Genomic DNA, 19,060 nt, shown 5'->3' with positions numbered 1-19,060 from the left:
GGTCCAAAGATGGATAAGGTCGGTCCAAAAGCTAATAATTCGACAATACTCTGGACACATGGGCTTTTTTGGTCGTAACCGGTCCCATTTCTGTTCTTAGAGAAAATCAGAAACGGTTTTTAAATAACAAAGTAGATTGTAGTTGCAAACCGAAAGCATGGTTCGTGCCTTTGCACTATTATTTTCATTTCATCCCTTTAATTAATAGCTTGTCATCAAAATGAAAGGCAAAACTTTTACTAATTTGTGTTATTTGTGAGCGTACAAATAGAGGATCCAAACCGGTTATATCTATATTTCAGTTCTGATAAATAAGATGAAAGAATAACTTTTCAATCGGCATGGAGGAATCTTTTGATCGCTTTGGAAGCAATCTTGATAGTTGGCGTTTTTGTTGTGACGGCTTGTTTATGGAAATGGGCTTTGACATGCGGGGTAATTGTAGTTGCTTGACACATAGCCTACTTGATTATGATTTTTGAATTTGTCATTCGTGGTCAGAGTCGGTCCAAAGACTAATCATGTTTAAAGCTCAACAAAATTTGATGTCCATTTACAACAAATAAAAATAGAAAATTGTTTTAATATTTTCGATTACCAAGGATCGAACCAATCACTTTCTACCTTCAAAGCACAGAAAACCAATAGATTATAAGACGTTTCATAAAATTTGATGTCTTTTAAAATATATATAAAATTTGCTGTCTAAAGCATCTATTTGCTGTTTACAAAAAAAAAAAAAAAAGCATCTATTTGCTGGGTTTTATGTTCCGGCCGGCCTTCAAGACACCGCAAGCTTGTGGATAGCGATGGTTTTCATCATCATGCTGTGGTTTATATTCATCTCAAAGTAGGCTTTGACATGCGGGGTAATTGTAGTTGCTTGACACATAGCCTACTTGATTATGATTTTTGAATTTGTCATTCGTGGTCAGAGTCGGTCCAAAGACTAATCATGTTTAAAGCTCAACAAAATTTGATGTCCATTTACAACAAATAAAAATAGAAAACTGTTTTAATATTTTCGATTACCAAGGATCGAACCAATCACTTTCTACCTTCAAAGCACAGAAAACCAATAGATTATAAGACGTTCCATAAAATTTGATGTCCTTTAAAATACATATAAAATTTGCTGTCTAAAGCATCTATTTGCTGTTTACAAAAAAAAAAAAAAAAAAAAGCATCTATTCGCTGGGTTTTATGTTCCGGCCGGCCTTCAAGACACCGCAAGCTTGTGGATGGCGATGGTTTTCATCATCATGCTGTGGTTTATATTCATCTCAAAGTAGGCTGCAAAAGAGCGGGAGAACGGTCTATTCCACTCCAAACTTAGTTACTTTATCGTATCCATACATAGAACTTTGAAGTATGCTTTTAACTATATGAACTAACTTATAATTTGAATTTACTACATAAACAATCAAAATATGGCTGAAACCAACAAATCAATAGATGCCGTTAGTTAAACCGTTAATGTAGCTGACTAGGATGCCACATGGATAGACTTTACAAAAACGAATCTAAACAACTTAAAAGACGTCGTATCTGTGACATCTACTGTCTCTTGAACTATTGTGTTCAAGGGACAGTAGATGTCACAGGTTCGATATGTTTAGATTCGTTTAGATTCAGTTTACTTCTAAGAAAAATATAATATTTTTTTTTAAAAACATATATTTCATCAAGCAAACCTGAAATAGCCAAAAAGATTTTTTTTTAAAAAGCCAAAATAAAAAAGGAAGAAAAAGGGTTCCATAACAAGAAAAGAGAAGAAAATTAAAAGGCTAGTGACTAAAGATACATTTTCATAATAAAAGAATAAAAGAATTTAAAAAATGTATATGAGCAAATCATAAGCAAAATATAAGTATTAAACAATATCAAATAGGTTTAAATTAATTTTATTACACAGAATAAAATAATTAGTAATCATCAATAATACTAAAAACATATAGTAGTACAAATAAAAACATAGTAGTACAAACTCACGGAGGAAACGGGTGTCTAACGTAATTAATTTTTCGATTCAAACCAATGATTCATCGCCTAAGATTTTTGTGCCGGTCTAGCGACACAACCCACATATTTTTTTCAAAGTTGATTTATAAAGTTCTATGAGTTGTAAAACATTATTACCTTAGCAAAGAGAGACCTGCGGAAGAATCTGGATGTTGTACAAATATTCAAATTTCCTATATTACCACCTCGTTTACAATTTATTAATGGTTATGATATATATGTTTGTGACTCAGTTGCTTGTTAAGTATGAACCGTCAATAATTAAAAAGTCATTTTAGTAGAAAAACAAAAAAAATGTATAATTGTATAACAAGTTAGCAACCCACATATGTTGCAGAGTTGATTTATAAAAAAAGATTGGGGACAGAGTTACCATTAGAAGTTTGGATCGAAACAATTGTTTTTTTTTGTTTTTGATAAAATATTGATCGACACAATTGTTTGACATTCATTTAATGTTCTTAACACAAAACCAAAATCCATATGACTATATTTATATTAATTATGTTGTTAGTTTTGTTGAAATAAGTTATCCAAAAACAAATTTCAAGAATAATTTGAAAGATTTTGGGTCTTTCTACTTTCTAGGAATTGCAAGGTCAAGGCGGTTGGTCTTGTGTCATGATTTTCTTCGTTTTAACTATTCAAAGAAAACAAATATTGATAATAAAATAACCTTGTTGTGATTATCTAGAAAAAGGGCTGTAGAAGAAACAAGAAGCATCTCTGTTTTATGTTCCCAAATGAACCAGAAACTCTTAGAAACTTCTAACACCTCTTAGAAACCAACCTTTTAGCATAAACCCTAATCCCATCTTTATAAACCAAACACTTCTTGCCTTTTTCTTGCAAACTCACAAAAAAGAAGACAAGAAGACAAAAATTAAGAAATTTACCGATTTGAAAACAATGGCTCTAGCTCGTCTGGCTTTGAGAAACCTTCAACAAAAACTGTCTCCTAGTTTGATGGGTCAATCTTGTGAAAGAGGTTTGGTCGGAAATCGACATAATCCAATGAAGCTAAACAGATTCATGGCTACTTCGGCTGGTGAACAAGAGGATAAGATGAACACAGAAGTGAGTGTGTCTGAGAAGAAATCTCCTCGACAGAATTTCCCCCGGAGACGTGGCCGAAAAAGCCTCTGGCGTAACACCGACGATCATGGCTACTTCACTCCCACCCTAAATGGTACGTTTGTCATTTTAGTTCATTATTGATATACCTATTTAGCAGAAAATTTCAATAGTGTCACAATAATAATATTTTCGAAATAAATTATATAAAAAAAATTCAACATTTAAGTGTAAAATATATCCCATAAAAGAAAAATTAAGAAGAAAATTTGAAATTCTAGAATCATAAAAATACATCAAATTTTAAATTTACATTTTCATTGCATTAAATCTCATGAAACATAATTAATGTAAACCTCTATTTTTGCTTGAATTGAATTTTTTCTTCTTCTTAAAACAGAGTTCTTTCCTCCGACTATAGGAAATACTCTGATACAAGCAACAGAGAATATGAACAGAATTTTCGACAACTTCAACGTGAATCCATTCCAACTAATGGGTCAAGTGAAAGAGCAAGACGACTGTTACAAGCTCAGATACGAGGTTCCAGGGCTAACCAAAGAAGACGTGAAGATCACGGTAAATGATGGAATCTTGACGATTAAAGGAGATCACAAGGCGGAGGAAGAGAAAGGCTCACCTGAGGAAGACGAGTACTGGTCTTCAAAGAGTTATGGTTACTACAACACGAGCTTATCGTTGCCTGATGATGCTAAGGTTGAGGACATTAAGGCGGAGCTCAAGAATGGTGTGCTTAATCTTGTGATTCCTAGGACGGAGAAGCCAAAGAAGAATGTTCAGGAGATTTCTGTTGAGTAGAAGAGATACGGTGTCGTTTTTGTGTTCTTTGATGGACTAAGCAAATTAATGTTGTACCTTTTTTATGTTTATGCGAATGGAATCAGTTATTAAGTTGCTAATTAACTTAGTTCATTTGCGCAAACAAAAGAAGCTAGAAAATACATTATAGACTAATTGAACAAGCAAAGAATGAACCAGTTTTGTGTTTGTAATGAGAATGGAATAAATTGTTATTCAGCATAGTTAATTTTCGCAAAAGAAAGAAGCCAAAATTAATTAAAAGAAGCAGCAAATGTTGTGTCCCTTTTATGTTTTCTATGCGAATGGCTCAATGGAGTAAATTGCTAATTCACGTCATGAACACAAAAATGTTGATATATTAAACAAGAAGTCCATTTTTGTACCTCATATCAAAATTTTATTTGTAAATTTTGTATTAATAATTGTGGATTTGCTATACTATACTATGAAATATTTTTCTTTATAGACAAGTTATGTTATACATTAAATTATTTATTTATTAATAAGTACAGTATTTTAGTGTATTGTCAGAGTTCAGTTTCTTTAAAGAAAACACAATATTTTTTTTTTTTGTCGTCAAGAAAACACAATATTTATGTTAAACAAAAATGCATGATATTTCAATAGTTTGTGGAAAATTATAGAAAATATTTCATTTTCCTTCTTTTAGTTTGGTATTAAGAAGGAAAAAACCAAAAACATTTTTTTGATAATGTATACATAAATTAAAATTAAAATAATGAGAAAACAAAACAAGGTCCAAAATACCTTGTGAAGAAAATGGCGACGGCGTTTGCCAACACGACTTCAAGCTCCAACCTTTACCTCCATCGCTGCCGTAAAAACCATCCTCTTCCATCTCCGTCGTTCTTTTCACCGTTCCGGTCGTCTCCACTTCCTTCTCAGACCCTTTTCCTCGTCCCCACTCCAAAACCTGTACGACGCATCGCGGTCGCTCCTCTCGGCCCTCCAACGCCGCCTAGTCCCGACCCACCTCCGCCTAAAAACACGACTGAGCTCACAAGTTCGTCTTTCCCTTCTTACCCTTAAAACTTCAATGTTTCAACTCTGAGTTCTGATTTTGTTTACTGCCAATTCTATTTTTCAATCTTTCCTAATTCGATGAAATTGCATTACGGAATTCGAATTAGGAGAATGAAGGTGGTTTAACTGCTATTGATTCGTAGATAAAGATGTTAATCTTAGTCCTCAAGATCGATTACTGTTCATTGCTAAAGTTTTGATCTTTGTGACAATTTATAGACTTTTACTCTTGTTAAGCATTAAGGATTTATAAATCTCCTCCTTTTACAACTTGTGAATGTCTTCCAAAAGTTCCACCATTTTCTTTTCCCTACAGGTTTAGTCATTGGTTGCAATACGAGAGCAATCTTCTTAACAATTTGGATTCATAGTTGTTGTTTGGTATCACATTTTGTGTAGGTCTTGTGGGAGTAGCGTCGATGATTCAAGACCGTGTAAAGATCTTTCTTTCAGTACTAATTTGGATCTCTCTCTTCTTTTGGGCTTCGGCTTTACAAGGAAGAGGCAGCAAAGGTAATGGTAAAGGGAAGAAGGGTTCACGCTTCAAATAGTATTAGTTAGATTGGTGTGGTGATGATGATGATGATTGATGAAAACTCCTCTACACGTTTGTGTATATATACAGAGGAAATATTCTTCCAAGTAAAGCAAATTTCTTGTCAGACTACAGTTTTATACTAGAAACTAGATTGTTCTCTTCTTACGATATCTCTAGCTTAGAGCTATAGAGATTACTCTACTGTGATGAAACTAAAGTAGTTTGCATTTAAGTCAAAATGCCAAATCAATATCATTGTTTATTGAAAGCTGTTTCAGATTGTAAATGACTAGATGTGTTTGGTGTGTGCTTGATTCAGCCAAACGGTAAACCGCACCGTTTCTTTGATTTGAATGTTTGTTGTATAAAATGGGCCTTTAGATATGTTATATAACTTGTTTGGGCTTCAACATACTCTTTTATTGGGCCTCTCTATATAATATAATATTTCCAAAGTTGTATTTAATTATTATTTGATTTATATTTAAAACAGTGGTTGTTTATTCATGATATGAAAAAAGAAATAACTGGATTTAGGTAAACCTTATTCAATACTGGGACAATGAATTAACCAGCTCATGATTAGTTGGACCTGTTTTGGTTAAAGGCTGGTAGTAAGTTTAGAAACAGAAATTTATGATAAGAGCCTAACATTTTGTTCTGACCACACTGAGTAATTTAACAATCTATCTAAATTAAGATTTTATGCTATGTTTAATTTATATTTGTTCTGATTATAGCAAATAAATTTCCATATCTAGAGATCTTCTTCATACACAATAAAAAAAACTAGTATTTGAACTTTTGTATGTATTAAAAATTGCAAGATTTTGTAAGTACAGATTCACCAAGGTGAGGTGTGTGATTAGGAAACTTTGATTAGTTGTCATGTGTCATCAACAGGCCATGAAAAGGAAATCTTTGAAATTCAAAAAACAATACCTTTTGATGAAATTATTACTATATAAATACTATATGTGACTATGTGTGGATATGCACAATCATTCCCACTAATAGTTTAATAAAGTGTATAATTTTTTTCAAATTAAAACAGCTAAACACACACAACCACATTCAAAAAGGGGTTAAGCATTGAAGAATATTCTAAGAAAATTTGTTTCTCTTCTTACAGAAGTAAAAGCGACTCTCTCTCTCATTAAGCATCAAAGGAGTTTCGTTTTTCTTGCTTTGCTGTTACATTCTTCAGGAAAAAGGCGTTACCTTTACTCTCTCTGCATCAACGAGGAAGCGTGTAGAGCTAAAGGAGCTGAATTTGAGAGATTTTTTTGTTTTGTTTCTGGGTTTGTTCAAAGATGCAAATTTTTAGTTGTTTCTGCTGTGGAAAAGGATTTGATCGGTATGTATGGAGTTTTAATCTTGATTTTCAACTTGATTTGCTGGTTTATGGGTTTTATCTAGTTTCTCCATTGTTTTGTTCTTCAGAAATTTGTTCTTGCTTTGATCCGTTTTGCTATTCTTCTTTATTAGGGTTTTGAGATTTATATCATTTCTCGAGCCTATTCATGTTCAAAATTTATTTCTTGGTGTAAAGTTTGGAACTTTCGAACAATAATCTACTGTTTGATAAGCTTAAGTTGCAGATTTGATAAACCCAAGAAGAAAGTAATGTTAATTTGGTTTGATGTGACAACTTTACACAGGCAAAAGAAGGTGAAAACGGAGCCATCGTGGAGGATCTTTTCACTCAAGGAACTTCACGCAGCAACAAACAGTTTTAATTACGATAACAAGCTCGGTGAAGGCAGATTTGGCAGTGTGTATTGGGGTCAGCTATGGGATGGATCTCAAGTAATGATTATCTTGAACTTACTTGATATATAGAAATCTCTTCTTTTCCGGGTCAGCATTGTATTGACTTAGTTTGTCGAATCACAATGTGTAGATGTGGTCTCTTTGATCTTCATACTGTAATGAGCTTTTGTTTTTGTCTGTAGATTGCAGTCAAGAGATTGAAGGCATGGAGTAGCAGAGAAGAGATAGATTTTGCTGTAGAAGTCGAGATTCTTGCTCGTATCCGTCACAAGAATCTATTGAGTGTACGAGGTTACTGTGCAGAAGGACAAGAACGACTCATTGTATATGATTACATGCCAAATTTGAGCTTGGTCTCTCATCTTCATGGTCAACATTCATCTGAGTCGCTTCTTGATTGGACTAGGCGGATGAATATTGCTGTATCTTCTGCTCAGGCGATTGCGTAAGTTTTCGGGATCAAGAAAAGTTCATATAAATTAGCAACATCTACTGTTGACTGATTTATTCGTTTCCATTTTTTTTACAGCTACTTGCATCATTTTGCAACACCTAGAATAGTCCATGGAGATGTGAGAGCAAGCAATGTGCTGCTAGATTCTGAGTTTGAAGCTCGGGTTACAGATTTCGGATACGATAAGCTGATGCCAGATGATGGAGCTAACAAAAGCACCAAGGGTAATAACATTGGGTATCTCTCACCAGAATGTATCGAATCTGGAAAAGAATCAGACATGGGAGATGTGTATAGTTTCGGTGTTCTTTTGCTGGAGCTTGTAACTGGTAAGAGACCTACAGAGAGGGTAAACTTAACAACAAAGAGGGGTATTACCGAATGGGTTTTACCTCTTGTTTACGAAAGAAAGTTTGGTGAAATTGTGGATCAAAGGCTGAATGGGAAGTATGTGGAAGAAGAGCTGAAAAGGATAGTTTTGGTTGGTCTCATGTGTGCTCAGAGGGAGTCAGAGAAGAGACCAACAATGTCTGAAGTTGTGGAGATGCTAATGATTGAATCAAAGGAGAAAATGGCTCAGCTTGAAGCTAATCCACTCTTCAATGGAAACAATGATGGTGAAGTTATAGATGAAAGCTCAGAGATCATTTCTGAAGTGAGAGATCATCAATAACAAGAACAAGAATGTTATTCAAATTCACGCATTCTTGTTTTCTTTTGCTAGAATCTGGTTTTTGGTTGTGCTTGTTTTTAGAAGAGTGTTTGTGCTTGTTTTTAGAATAGCGAAGTTGGGTTTTAAAAGTTTATTGTGTATTTTTTTTCAGCTTAAGATTGGATTTTGATCATTGATATTTGAGCTTGTAAGAGAGTGTAGTGGTACATATTTGGTATTTATGAGAAAGTTTTTCTGATAAAAGCAAACTACAACATTTGATTACATAAACCTTGAGTAAACCTGATGAAGATTCAGTTGGACCCTGGGTCAAGCACGGGAAGTCGGCAATGCAAACTGATTGATTTATCGGTTTGACGAGTTCCGGGAACCATGAACTGGAAGATCACTGTCAAGCAAGCACCTTGAGGAGCAATCCCATAGAAAGTAGAATCTGGTTTAGTTAAGTGACATTGAAGGCTCTTTGAAAAATGTTTTACACTCACTTGCACAGACTGAGCATCTCCTCTAGCAATAGCTCTCTCTGAACGAGCCTGAGCACTTAAGTTCCTATCTTCAACAGGAGCCTGAGATTTCTCACCAATAACCGAAAGCCTCTGGAACTCAATACCAAGCCTAATCAAAGTCGTTGAGACTTGCACTTGCAGATCACCGTGCTTGCTTATCGTGACATTAAGAACATCACCAACATGTCTCATATGATCAACAAAGTTCTGTAACTGATTCGAGTCTTGAACTTGAACAAGAGTCGGAGGAAGGTCTTGAGCCGAGTCAAGAGCAGTCTGCAGCTCGATAACTTGAGACCGAGATAACGGTTTCGTAATCGGAACATCTTGAATAACTGCAGACTTGTATCCTTTCGTTTCAAACGTGAGGAAAGGCATCGGTTGTGTACAGTTAGGAGGGAGCTTTTTGACAAGCTTGATCTGCAGTCTGTTTGAAGCTAATCCACCACTGAACTCAGTACAAATACTAACACTGCTCTTCACCGCTCGATACAGAAGAGCAACATCTAAGGAGAAAGCGATACGGTCCTCGTTCTGGCTCGAGATACGGTAATCATCAAAGAGAACATCTTTGCGAAACTGAGCAATGCATTGAACTCCATCACCATTGAGAAGGTTATGGAGGAAGAACAAGTGTTCTTTAGTGAGAAGAAGATGACAATTCTTCCCCATTTTGTCAAACGCTGGAAGAAACCTCTTCTCTAAGAGATTCACACCATTTTCAGTCAGAAACGCCTTGAACTTCATTTCACTGTTACAAAGAAACAAGACGATGAGTGAATCTTTAGTAGAAATCACTCTACGAACTCAAATTTTGGCACAGATTTCGGAGAAAAAGCGATTCTTCAAAACTAAAAGACCAGATTCAATCAAACACAAGACTATTCAAATTTAGGTTAAATTCGAATGCAATCAAAACATCGGATTGTATGAAATTGAAATAATTAAACGATTGGAGAATCGTGAATTGTTAGAATCGTTTCAAGTATACAGTTCATAAACTCACCGGAATCAATAGTTTGTAATATTCTGACCGGAGATCACCGGAATCGTCTGCTGGATGAAGGAAACTGTAGCTGCGTTGAAGAAATCAAACAATCTATATCAAAATTCATGAGCACAGTAGAGAAAGATGACAGATTCAGAGAATTTAGGAATTCACCAACTAAGAAATTTTCTGAATTTTTGCGCCAAAAACAACTCTGAGATTGAAGGAGAGGGAAACTGGTAGATTTTTATTTCTTCTGAAATTTTGTGTACCAAGCCCATTACCATTAGTGTCATATGCATACATGCTCAAAAGCCCATAGGGGTAAAATGGGAAACTGGTTATAACTTTTTAAAGAAAAAAAACTTAAGTTTGAAGAACTTTTGAATGATCAAATTTATTTACCAAGCTGCCTATTTGCATTATTTTTGGCTTCATTAATCTGTTATTACAGCTCTATGTCAAGATATAAAATTTTACAGCAAACAAAAATTAAAATAAGCTCCTTTTCTTTATATACATACAGATATAGTTTCAGAAATTCTTCTATAAACACTAGTCTTGTTTTTCTTCTACACTATGAACTTTATCCAAAGACTCTTGAAGAACTTGCATTGCGACTTTATAATGATCCAAAGATACCGCTCCTTCTTCAACTACCTGAAGAGAGTTTTTATACAACTGGTCAAACCATTGAACCCGGTCCGTACCATCGACAAAACCAGTCAAGCCGTTATCAGCGAAGTGGAGGCGTTTGTAGTCTTTTCTCCACCGAGGTAGAATATACCGTAAAGGGATTTCTTCAACGCCGTTGAAATTGAGAACACATAGAGCATGTCTGCATAAGTATCCGTAGAAGTTGAAGCAGCTACAAATGCAACGTACTTCGCCAACTGATCTGTTGTACAGAACTTCGAAATCGCGGATTTCTCTTCTGCTGGATTCGCCTCGGACCCGTTCTTTCACAAGGAAGATCACGAAAGGTCCATCGACATGGACCTGCGTTGTGCTGAAACATGAGTACATTTCTTCTACCTCTATTTGGAATTTCTTGAACATGTCTCTCGTGTAGATTCTCGAGAGCTGTGTCTCGAAAGAACACTTTGTTTTAAGCTCCGCGGTGTTCAAGGTTTGAGACTCTATGTCGCTGAGAGTTTCTTCCCTGTGCTTCTTCTGAAGAGCTAGCTCGTACTTATCGAGAAACTCTTTCAATGGTGTTTGCTTGTGAACATACCTCTCGAAAAATGGTTTCAGGGTTTCTCCAGGATGAGCAGCGGCGATTCCTGCAAAAAAAGTGTCTTTGAGATAAACCGGAGCCCATTTAGCTCTCTCTTCATACAAGGAACGGAGCCATTCATTCTCGATAACCCCAAAATTGTGAACCATGAACCCCCAAGCTGCTTCAAACTCAACAACTTTTAAGGTTTCGTAAACTGCTTTCGTAAATGCCTTCCTCACGGCATCATAATTATGCAGCCCCCCTAATTTCTCTGGAATTTTCCTCATTATATGTGTCAGACTGAATCTCTGATGAGATCTTGGGAACACTTGAGAGATGGCAGCCTCTAAAGGCTTGCATCTGTCTGTGACAATAGTTTGAGGAGAACGCTTCATGACACTGAGCCATACTTTAAGCAACCAATGGTAAGACTCCATTGTCTCTCCAGCAAGAAAACCACAACTAAGCAATGTAGTTTTCCCATGGTGATTCACTCCGGTAAATGTCACCAGTGGAATCTCGAATTTTCCTGATATATAAGAACTGTCGATGAAGATGACATCGCCAAAGTAACTGCAGGAAACTTTAGAGAAAGCATCTGCCCAGAATACATTCCGTAGTTGACCTTCATCATTCACATCCATCAAGTAAAAAAAGTTTGGATTTGTCAATTGCATACGGCAAAAGTAGTTGTAAATGGCTGCAGAATCTCCTCTCTTAAGGTTCAGCAAATCAGGTGACCCAGTAGAATTCTGAAACTTCTTGTTAAGAGTCGAGTTTGGGTTCACATTGCTCCCATTATCCACCACACAAGCTCGGTACAGCTTAATCGTCTTAGCGTCTGAGACTGGACTAGATACACACTTCCTCTTCCTTTTAACCGATTTATATAACTTACAACCGAGTAAATGGTTATGATCAAGTGTAACTTCAACTACCCGCCACCTCTTAGAATCAACCTGTCTCATTCTTATCATAGCAGGACAACCAGTTCGAGTTTCCTTTCTAACACGATTCACATCGTTAATCCTCTTAAAACCTTGACTACTACAACAAAGCACCGCACCATACTTCTCTTTACTACGCCGCTTAAACCACGAATTCTTCACTCTTACACGAAACCCAACTTCACTAGCATAACAGTTATAATAGTTATAAGCATCATCATACGACTCAAACTCCATTCCAACCGCAGGTGCATCGAATTCTTTTCTCTCATCAACAAGTAAACCACTCTGTTCATCAAACCCTCCCATTGTTTCTTCTTCACTCTTTCTTTCTTCGTTTTGACAAAATCCAACATCAATCTCATGCTCACTACTACAAACTAGAGCTTCTTCTCCTATCCGTAAAGTATCTGACATTGGATCATCTCTTTCACGAACCTCGTCGTTCTCTAAATATGCAGATGCTTGGACCTGTAATAACAAAAAGCTATAAACTTTGATTCTAGCAAACCCTATTTACTCAATTGAGGCATCAAACTTGTGAAGGAGCTGAACAAAAATGATAATCAACCCAATGAAATCAAATGTAACATCATCACAACCCTTGTGCGAATCGATTCATAATCTTCACAAAATCCAGAATTGAAAAGAGGAGTTTTAGAGTTAAACACATACATCTTCATCAACGGACTCACTTCTCTCCATTGGAGGTTTGGTTCCTCTTCCTTCTTCAATTCGCGGGTAAATTTTGATGAAAGCACTTGACTTTATTCGATTGAAGGAGAACACTCGTGAAATTGATCGGTCCGGGATAGATCCGGACGGGTCTTACACGGAAAGATCCGACCCGAGAGTGATCTTGCGCGGGTATTGACCTTTGAAAGCGGTTAGGTAGTTTAACTTCTTCTTCTGACGGTGAGGTGGTCTTTTGGGGCTCGACTGGTGACTCTAGCATTTTCACCAACATAGAGACACCTTAGGCTTAGGGTTTTCACACACAGGTTCAAAGCACGTGCTGCAAACGTCGTCGTTCGCACTTAAACATATCATTTTTGTTTTTCCTTCACTTAAGACACTTAAACGACAATTACACTGAAACGGAGGGAATGCTATGAAATGAAATCCAAAATTGCATTACATAGATTCCCTGAAATGAAATCTATGAGTCTATGACATTAGTAAAACGCACAAACTTGTGAATGTGATATTTATGAGCTTATAAAACAGCATATATAAAAAAAAAATATATCAATTTCTAGATTTTACCCACAATCTTAATTTATGTCATCATTAACCACTAATTTTTCAATATTTTCTCTCTCTTTCGAGGCGCATATATAAATACAGGAAATACGCTTTTTTACTTACCAATCAAAAATGTCTTTGCTCTCTCCTCTTCCTCTGCTCCACTCATTCTCCTCCACCGTCGCCACAAAATCCACCGCCTCTAGAATCACTGCCACGCCGTCGAAAATCCGCTTCTCTGTCATAAACGCCACGTCGGAGAATGGAAACAGCGGTGGTAGTAAAAACGATCGTGATGAGGATCCATCTTTTAACCCATTTGGTTTCGTTACAGACAACCCGTCTAGCCGGAGTGCAATTCAGTTACCAGAGTCTCCGGCGGAAGACGGCAATGTCGGCCAAATGCTCTACGTAAATTTCACATATTTACTCAGTTCAATTTTGAACTGTGATTGAAATTGAAAAGATGCATGGTTCATATTTGCTTCTATTGATTTCAAATTCCATTTTTTATCATAGTGTTATATTTTTGTTGATTGTTATGTTGTGGGTTTAGAGGACTGAAGATAAAGGTAAAGAGTATGGCTCAACTATCAAATCTGGGAAGCTTAGATGGTTTGTGAGAGAGACTGGTAAAGACTTAAGTTTTGTGTTTGTTTTTTGGATTCAAGAAGAGTTTTTGATCACTGATTAAGCATTTTCCTATTTTCCGGTAGGATCAAAGGAGAGTCGTCGAGGAACCATTGTATTTGTTCATGGAGCTCCTACTCAGTCTTTTAGCTACAGAACTGTCATGTCTGAGGTGCTACACTGAATCTTGAATCATGTGTCTATATGGGAAACAATTGTTTCTAATGAAAGACTCTTATGATTTCCAATGAATCATGTGTATGTATATGAAGCTTGAGTGGATCTTTTGTGTGTTCCCAACAATGTAATAGTTGTCAGATGCTGGATTTCATTGCTTTGCACCTGACTGGATAGGATTCGGATTCAGTGACAAACCGCAGCCTGGATACGGTTTTAATTACACAGGTTCGTTGATGGTACATTTAATAGTTTGTGAACTGCAAAATCAGTGTACATGGTTCTTTGTTCTAATAAGTTTTAAATCTTCTCAGAAAAAGAGTACCATGAGGCGTTTGATAAACTGCTTGAAGTGCTAGAGGTCAAATCTCCTTTCTTTCTTGTTGTTCAGGTTCGGATGTGTGTTCTTATCCCATTTGTGTATAATATGTTAATAATTCATCAAGACTGAATATATATCTTATTTCTGCATTTGTTGTGGTCTCCCAAGGGATTTCTTGTAGGTTCATATGGTTTAACTTGGGCTTTGAAAAATCCAAGCAAGGTTGAGAAACTCGCGATCCTTAATAGTCCGCTGACCGTTTCATCCCCAGTTCCCGGATTATTTAAGCAGCTGAGGTTCAACTCTTTTGCCATTTTGACCACTCTAAATGCTTGCAATACTCTGTGAAAGCACCAATCTATTTGTATCTCTTGGCTTTCCTCATTTTTTTTCTGATGCAGGATTCCCCTGTTTGGTGAATTCACCTGCCAAAATGCTATCTTGGCCGAGCGGTTCATTGAAGGAGGTAGCCCGTATGTATCAAATTAACCATCATCTTCATTATAGAGATGAGACATTATATACTGGCTATTCTCCTAGCTCAGCCTCAAAATGCATGTGTTTGGTGATGTTGATAGAGGCTTCTACTGACAATTGTCTTACTCTATATCTGTTTTGATAGCTACGTCCTGAAGAATGAGAAAGCTGATGTGTATCGTCTACCATATTTGTCAAGCGGAGGGCCTGGCTTTGGTACGTCTCTAAACCAAATTCAATGAATGGAGCATGATACACACCTTACTCTTGATTCTTATGATGGTTTAATCTATTATCTAAGAGACTTCTCATCCTGAGATTCTGATGAATTAGCCTTGCTCGAGACTGCGAAGAAGATCAACTTTGGAGACACATTGAGTCAAATTGCAAATGGGTTTTCATCAGGCAGGTAAGTGCATTTCAACTTTTTACAAATTCACACGGCTACAGATAGGTCTTTTACTTTGCTGAGGTTTTGATCCTTCACAGCTGGGATAAACCTACGCTTCTGGCTTGGGGAATAGCTGATAAATATCTGCCTCAGTCTATAGCAGAGGAATTTGAGAAACAGAACCCCCAAAATGTTAAGCTTCGACTCATCGAAGGTGCTGGGCATTTGCCTCAAGAAGACTGGTATGAGAATACACATACTGTTCTGGTCTGCTTTGATTCTTATAAGACTCTCTGAATTTTGAACTTTGTATACAGGCCAGAGAAAGTAGTTGCTGCCCTCCGAGCATTTTTCTGACTTCCAAATACAACAAAAAAGGACAGAGGTAATCACAAAGCCTTGTAACAGCCTAAATAACTAATAATAGTAGAATATCACATAGCCTTGTAGGCATCCCACATTTCCAACATACTTTCTTACAAAAAAAATGGGATAACTGTTAGCTGCCCACAAAAACTATCATCTTGGAAACATAGGTTCTCAACTTTTTCTTCCTTTTGGCTTCTTACCAGCTTGGCTAGTAGCTTTCTCTTCAGACTTCCTCTTTATTGCAGGCTTTGTACCACGGCCTTTGGGTTTCACAACTTCTTCTTCAGCCTCGCTATCATCTCCATCATCGTCGCTCTCTTCTGTTTTTGTCTTCGATGCAGGCTTCTTACCACGACCACCTCTGGGTTTCTGTCCTTTCTTCGATTTAGCACTCTCATCTTCTTTCTCAGTTTCTTGTTCATCTTCTTCCCCATCTCCATCGTCTTCTTTGGGTTTCACACCTCGTTTAGCCGGTCTAACCTTGGCTGCTTTCTCTGCGTCTTTCCCATAAAGTTTCTGCAGTTCTGGAACATAAGCTGTTGTCTACAAAAGAAGAAAACCAGACACAGAAACATTAGTTCAGTTCACTACATGAACCAATCACCCACATTATAACAGTGCCTAACAATGCATACATATACTTACCCTTCCACCAGCAGTAATGAAATCAATCTTCTTCCCTGCAATAACCAAAACAGTATTCATTACCTACCACATAAATCAGATACATCACGATTCACTCTCATAACGTTTAAACCATTATTATGGGGATTAACAACTGCAGTTGGAAGTTGAGAGAACAACAGATCCAACAGTTTTATGAACTTTTGCAGGTAGATAAAGAGTTTGAGTGTGAAATGTGGGATTCAAACCATCAACAAAGGCCTTTCCTGGCTTCTTTTCCCTATTATGAAAAATCCAGTAACTAGGAAACTGACTACTGTCTGCATCAACTTCCACAGCTTTTTCTATCACCTGCAAAACCCCAAATTCTGCTTCATCAAATTTATAGATAGATGGTGGGAAAGCTTACCATTAACTTTCCCTGCTTTTTTCCCCCACCGAAAATGAAACAACCATTCAACAGGAAACTCTTTGCTATCAGCATTGACTTGAACTGCATGTTGAATGACCTACAAATGCGGGTTTTTTTTTTCTCTCTAAATCCCAATAAACAATGCATCATATGCATATATATTAACAGAGCCTTTGTAATCCCATGTTTTTTAGGTACTGTTTTGGTGGGGTGTTTAGAGTCTTACCTCTTTGATGGATGTGTGCAAAGCTTCACATTGCTCTTTGGAGAGGCTAGAAGCAGTCTGCAACGGGTGGATTCTGGCCTGCGAAAAAAATAAACTAGAATTAATCGTACAGCATGTAAACCCGTTTCTTCTGTCGTCAAATGTACAGAAAACAAAAGTGGATACTTTGTGAATCAAATGAGTGGTTACATAGATGCTTTACTTCATTTCAAATGTAAATGTGTAAAGATCACTTACTTGGTACAGCACTTCATCAGCGATCCAATTCCCAATACCTGAAATATATCCCTGCAAAAGGGAAGATATACATAATCATCTAAATGCGAGCTTTTTATATAAAGAAAAGGAACAAAACTTTGCCAAATAAAAGAAGATCATTTCTGCAGCATCTATAATGTCATATATAGCCAAGTTCTAGATATTGTGATAGAAGTGGTAAGGACAAGAAAGAGCTGAAAGATGCATAAAAGTGAGAGAAAATGAAATTTGATCTCTGAACCTGATCAAGTAGGAGAGGTTTTATGGTTATTTTCTTTTTAGCTAAGCTTTCTGCAAATTCATCAACTGTCATAGGCTCCAACAATGCATCAGGACCAAGCTCTGATATTGGACTCACAGAAGTAGGCTGCAATAGCAAACATAAATAAAACTATCACTAAGTATCCACAGAGAAGCTTAATAAAATAAAAAAAGCAACTTCAGAGTTATGCATTTATACATTTGCTAGAAGTCGAACTTTGGCAAATCTCCTCTTATCAGTAAATGAAAGCTCCAGACCATCATCAAGCTTTAAAAAAAAAGCATACCTCATTGTGATTGAAACACATTTTTGGGTTCACGATCAGTAATAAAAAGATAACAAATTGCTTTACCTCGACGAAGAACTTTGAATACTTAGATGGCCACTCCTCTGAGTCCTTTACAGCAGACCTGCATAAACAATGTAATACATATCAATATTTGTTCTATAAATCTTACACTTAACAAAGCAAATGTAATAATGGTACTTCATAAACCTCACCTCTTATACTTAGTAACTGCAACGCCTTTGATATAAATAGCACCAGCCATACCTGAAGAAAACACATAAACCAAAATCAAAATTTCGAAGAAACAATAAAGCCAAACACTTTCACTCTTTTTTTCATAAATCAAAGCAAAAACAGTCCTGCATTTTAACAGATGTTCGATTTTGATGAAATTATTCAATCAAGTCCTGAATTTGGATAAAATGGAAAAGTAAAACCCTGAAATTAGATTCCTCAAGAACACACATTAAAGCAAAACCAAAACCATTTATAAGTTCAACGAAACAATAAAGCCAAACACTTTCACTCCTTTGATAATGAATCACAGCAAAAAAGGTCTAGCATTGAACTATGAACAGTCCTGCATTTCGTCAAATTTCCAATTTTGACGTAATTGATTTGATTCCATCTAAAGTTCTGATTTTTAAGATGTAAAACCCTAATTCTGTTTCAGAGAGAACTTACCGAATTGAAAAGAAGGAAATGGCGGGGAATCTAATTCGAGCCAGAGGTTTTTGCCCTTTCTACGAGCAGAGATGATGGTTTTTCCGAGGATTGAGGTCTGGAAATCGGACGGCGAGATTCCATGGATCACTTTGTTGTCGTCGGCGATAATGACTCGCTTAATCTTTTTTCCAAGACAATTTTCTTCTATTGCTCTCCTCGCCGCCTCGACCTCTGGAAGCTCCGGCATGGTTTTTCTCGTCGGCGAAATTAGGGTTTTGGTCTCTCCGGTTCCCCTTCGATTCGCGCCTTTTATTGCTTCGTTTAGTTGTTCCGCTTTAGTTGTACTCTCTCTAAATTTTATTTTATTTTAATCCAAGCATAAATCTTCTTTTGAAAATTAATAGACACAATTTTTGTAAAATAATTGTATCCAAAAAAAATTTAAACGAAAATATCATTGAATGAAGAAACGTAAACATAATTTCAAAAAAAAAAAATATCAAATATAATAAGTAACAAAATATTTCAAAAAAAAAAATATCTCTTTAAACTGTGAATTTTTATTTCTGTAAATTTCTGAATATATAATTTTCGCTAACCATGTTGATAATTTATTTATGAAATAATTTATCATATATTCATATATATCAGC

General features: G+C 36.2%; 7 protein-coding genes and 2 long non-coding RNA genes across 17 annotated transcripts; 5 read left to right on the top strand and 4 right to left on the bottom strand.

Moving 5' to 3' along the window:
* Positions 1–2,831: 2,831 nt before the first annotated feature.
* Positions 2,832–4,160, top strand: AT1G52560 (HSP20-like chaperones superfamily protein). Of its 2 annotated transcripts, none has more exons than NM_001124004.2 (2): positions 2,832–3,211; positions 3,518–4,160. In NM_001124004.2, exons 1-2 carry the CDS (start codon positions 2,932–2,934, stop codon positions 3,913–3,915), a joined length of 678 nt encoding a protein of 225 aa, NP_001117476.1. In that variant the 5' UTR covers positions 2,832–2,931; the 3' UTR covers positions 3,916–4,160. The 2 variants fall into 2 exon arrangements, with proteins under 2 accessions (NP_001117476.1, NP_175665.1); NM_104134.4 differs by having other exon boundaries at positions 3,497–4,160.
* Positions 4,161–4,638: 478 nt separating this feature from the next.
* On the top strand, positions 4,639–5,943 carry AT1G52550 (uncharacterized protein). Its single transcript, NM_104133.3, has 2 exons — positions 4,639–4,942; positions 5,362–5,943. Exons 1-2 carry the CDS (start codon positions 4,699–4,701, stop codon positions 5,511–5,513), a joined length of 396 nt encoding a protein of 131 aa, NP_564610.1. The 5' UTR covers positions 4,639–4,698; the 3' UTR covers positions 5,514–5,943.
* Positions 5,944–6,493: 550 nt separating this feature from the next.
* AT1G52540 (Protein kinase superfamily protein) lies at positions 6,494–8,640 on the top strand (the record flags this gene model as incomplete). Of its 2 annotated transcripts, NM_104132.3 has the most annotated exons (4): positions 6,494–6,857; positions 7,162–7,309; positions 7,456–7,718; positions 7,803–8,640. In NM_104132.3, exons 1-4 carry the CDS (start codon positions 6,814–6,816, stop codon positions 8,398–8,400), a joined length of 1,053 nt encoding a protein of 350 aa, NP_564609.3. In that variant the 5' UTR covers positions 6,494–6,813. The 2 variants fall into 2 exon arrangements, with proteins under 2 accessions (NP_564609.3, NP_001322752.1); NM_001333552.1 differs by having other exon boundaries at positions 6,494–7,309; positions 7,803–8,400.
* AT1G52530 (Hus1-like protein) lies at positions 8,640–10,110 on the bottom strand (the record flags this gene model as incomplete). Of its 2 annotated transcripts, NM_001333551.1 has the most annotated exons (3): positions 10,069–10,110; positions 9,913–9,982; positions 8,694–9,657 (listed from the first exon to the last, which is right to left on the bottom strand). In NM_001333551.1, exon 3 carries the CDS (start codon positions 9,651–9,653, stop codon positions 8,694–8,696), a length of 960 nt encoding a protein of 319 aa, NP_001321342.1. In that variant the 5' UTR covers positions 9,654–9,657; positions 9,913–9,982; positions 10,069–10,110. The 2 variants fall into 2 exon arrangements, with proteins under 2 accessions (NP_175662.2, NP_001321342.1); NM_104131.3 differs by having other exon boundaries at positions 8,640–9,657; positions 9,913–10,110.
* Positions 9,152–9,540, top strand: AT1G07813. The gene has a single exon (NR_139315.1). It is a non-coding gene; the product is annotated as an other RNA (long non-coding RNA).
* A 196-nt stretch (positions 10,111–10,306) lies between the features above and the next one.
* Positions 10,307–13,097, bottom strand: FRS6 (FAR1-related sequence 6). Its single transcript, NM_104130.4, has 2 exons — positions 12,736–13,097; positions 10,307–12,531 (listed from the first exon to the last, which is right to left on the bottom strand). Exons 1-2 carry the CDS (start codon positions 12,763–12,765, stop codon positions 10,450–10,452), a joined length of 2,112 nt encoding a protein of 703 aa, NP_175661.1. The 5' UTR covers positions 12,766–13,097; the 3' UTR covers positions 10,307–10,449.
* A 328-nt stretch (positions 13,098–13,425) lies between these two features.
* On the top strand, positions 13,426–17,188 carry AT1G52510 (alpha/beta-Hydrolases superfamily protein; the record flags this gene model as incomplete). Of its 2 annotated transcripts, NM_104129.4 has the most annotated exons (12): positions 13,426–13,716; positions 13,862–13,937; positions 14,022–14,107; positions 14,247–14,340; positions 14,427–14,503; positions 14,603–14,730; positions 14,836–14,907; positions 15,057–15,127; positions 15,245–15,320; positions 15,401–15,544; positions 15,620–15,687; positions 16,902–17,188. In NM_104129.4, the coding sequence occupies exons 1-11, from the start codon at positions 13,438–13,440 to the stop codon at positions 15,657–15,659; spliced, it is 1,143 nt and encodes a 380-aa protein (NP_175660.2). In that variant the 5' UTR covers positions 13,426–13,437. The 2 variants fall into 2 exon arrangements, with proteins under 2 accessions (NP_175660.2, NP_001319207.1); NM_001333550.1 differs by lacking the exon at positions 16,902–17,188 and having other exon boundaries at positions 13,428–13,937; positions 15,620–15,659.
* AT1G07807 lies at positions 14,885–15,218 on the bottom strand. The gene has a single exon (NR_139314.1). It is a non-coding gene; the product is annotated as an other RNA (long non-coding RNA).
* MMH-1 (MUTM homolog-1) lies at positions 15,585–18,818 on the bottom strand (the record flags this gene model as incomplete). 5 transcript variants are annotated; one of them, NM_104128.3, is made up of 10 exons in its annotated part: positions 18,427–18,818; positions 17,955–18,006; positions 17,806–17,863; positions 17,652–17,720; positions 17,433–17,558; positions 17,171–17,221; positions 16,934–17,011; positions 16,544–16,646; positions 16,317–16,351; positions 15,585–16,214 (listed from the first exon to the last, which is right to left on the bottom strand). In NM_104128.3, exons 1-10 carry the CDS (start codon positions 18,653–18,655, stop codon positions 15,843–15,845), a joined length of 1,173 nt encoding a protein of 390 aa, NP_564608.1. In that variant the 5' UTR covers positions 18,656–18,818. The 5 variants fall into 5 exon arrangements, with proteins under 5 accessions (NP_564608.1, NP_849798.1, NP_001322994.1 ...); NM_179467.3 differs by having other exon boundaries at positions 15,626–16,214; positions 16,317–16,804; positions 18,427–18,730; NM_001333548.1 differs by lacking the exons at positions 15,585–16,214; positions 16,317–16,351 and having other exon boundaries at positions 16,443–16,646; positions 18,427–18,777.
* Positions 18,819–19,060: the final 242 nt, after the last annotated feature.

This window comes from Arabidopsis thaliana (assembly GCF_000001735.4).
Source record: "Arabidopsis thaliana chromosome 1 sequence".
NCBI lineage: Eukaryota > Viridiplantae > Streptophyta > Magnoliopsida > Brassicales > Brassicaceae > Arabidopsis > Arabidopsis thaliana.
This window is presented reverse-complemented; position numbering and strand designations above follow the sequence as displayed.

What these genes read in the sequence shown, in the direction of transcription:
- AT1G52560 (NM_104134.4), top strand. Translation starts at nt 2,932, where the DNA reads ATGGCTCTAGCTCGTCTGGCTTTGAGAAACCTTCAACAAAAACTGTCT. An exon ending in CTTCACTCCCACCCTAAATG is followed by an intron (nt 3,212 to 3,496) that starts GTACGTTTGTCA and finishes TTCTTAAAACAG; the next exon opens with AGTTCTTTCCTCCGACTATA.
- AT1G52550 (NM_104133.3), top strand. Translation starts at nt 4,699, where the DNA reads ATGGCGACGGCGTTTGCCAACACGACTTCAAGCTCCAACCTTTACCTC. An exon ending in AAACACGACTGAGCTCACAA is followed by an intron (nt 4,943 to 5,361) that starts GTTCGTCTTTCC and finishes CATTTTGTGTAG; the next exon opens with GTCTTGTGGGAGTAGCGTCG.
- FRS6 (NM_104130.4), bottom strand. Translation starts at nt 12,765, where the DNA reads ATGGAGAGAAGTGAGTCCGTTGATGAAGAT. An exon ending in GTGAGTCCGTTGATGAAGAT is followed by an intron (nt 12,532 to 12,735) that starts GTATGTGTTTAA and finishes TTGTTATTACAG; the next exon opens with GTCCAAGCATCTGCATATTT.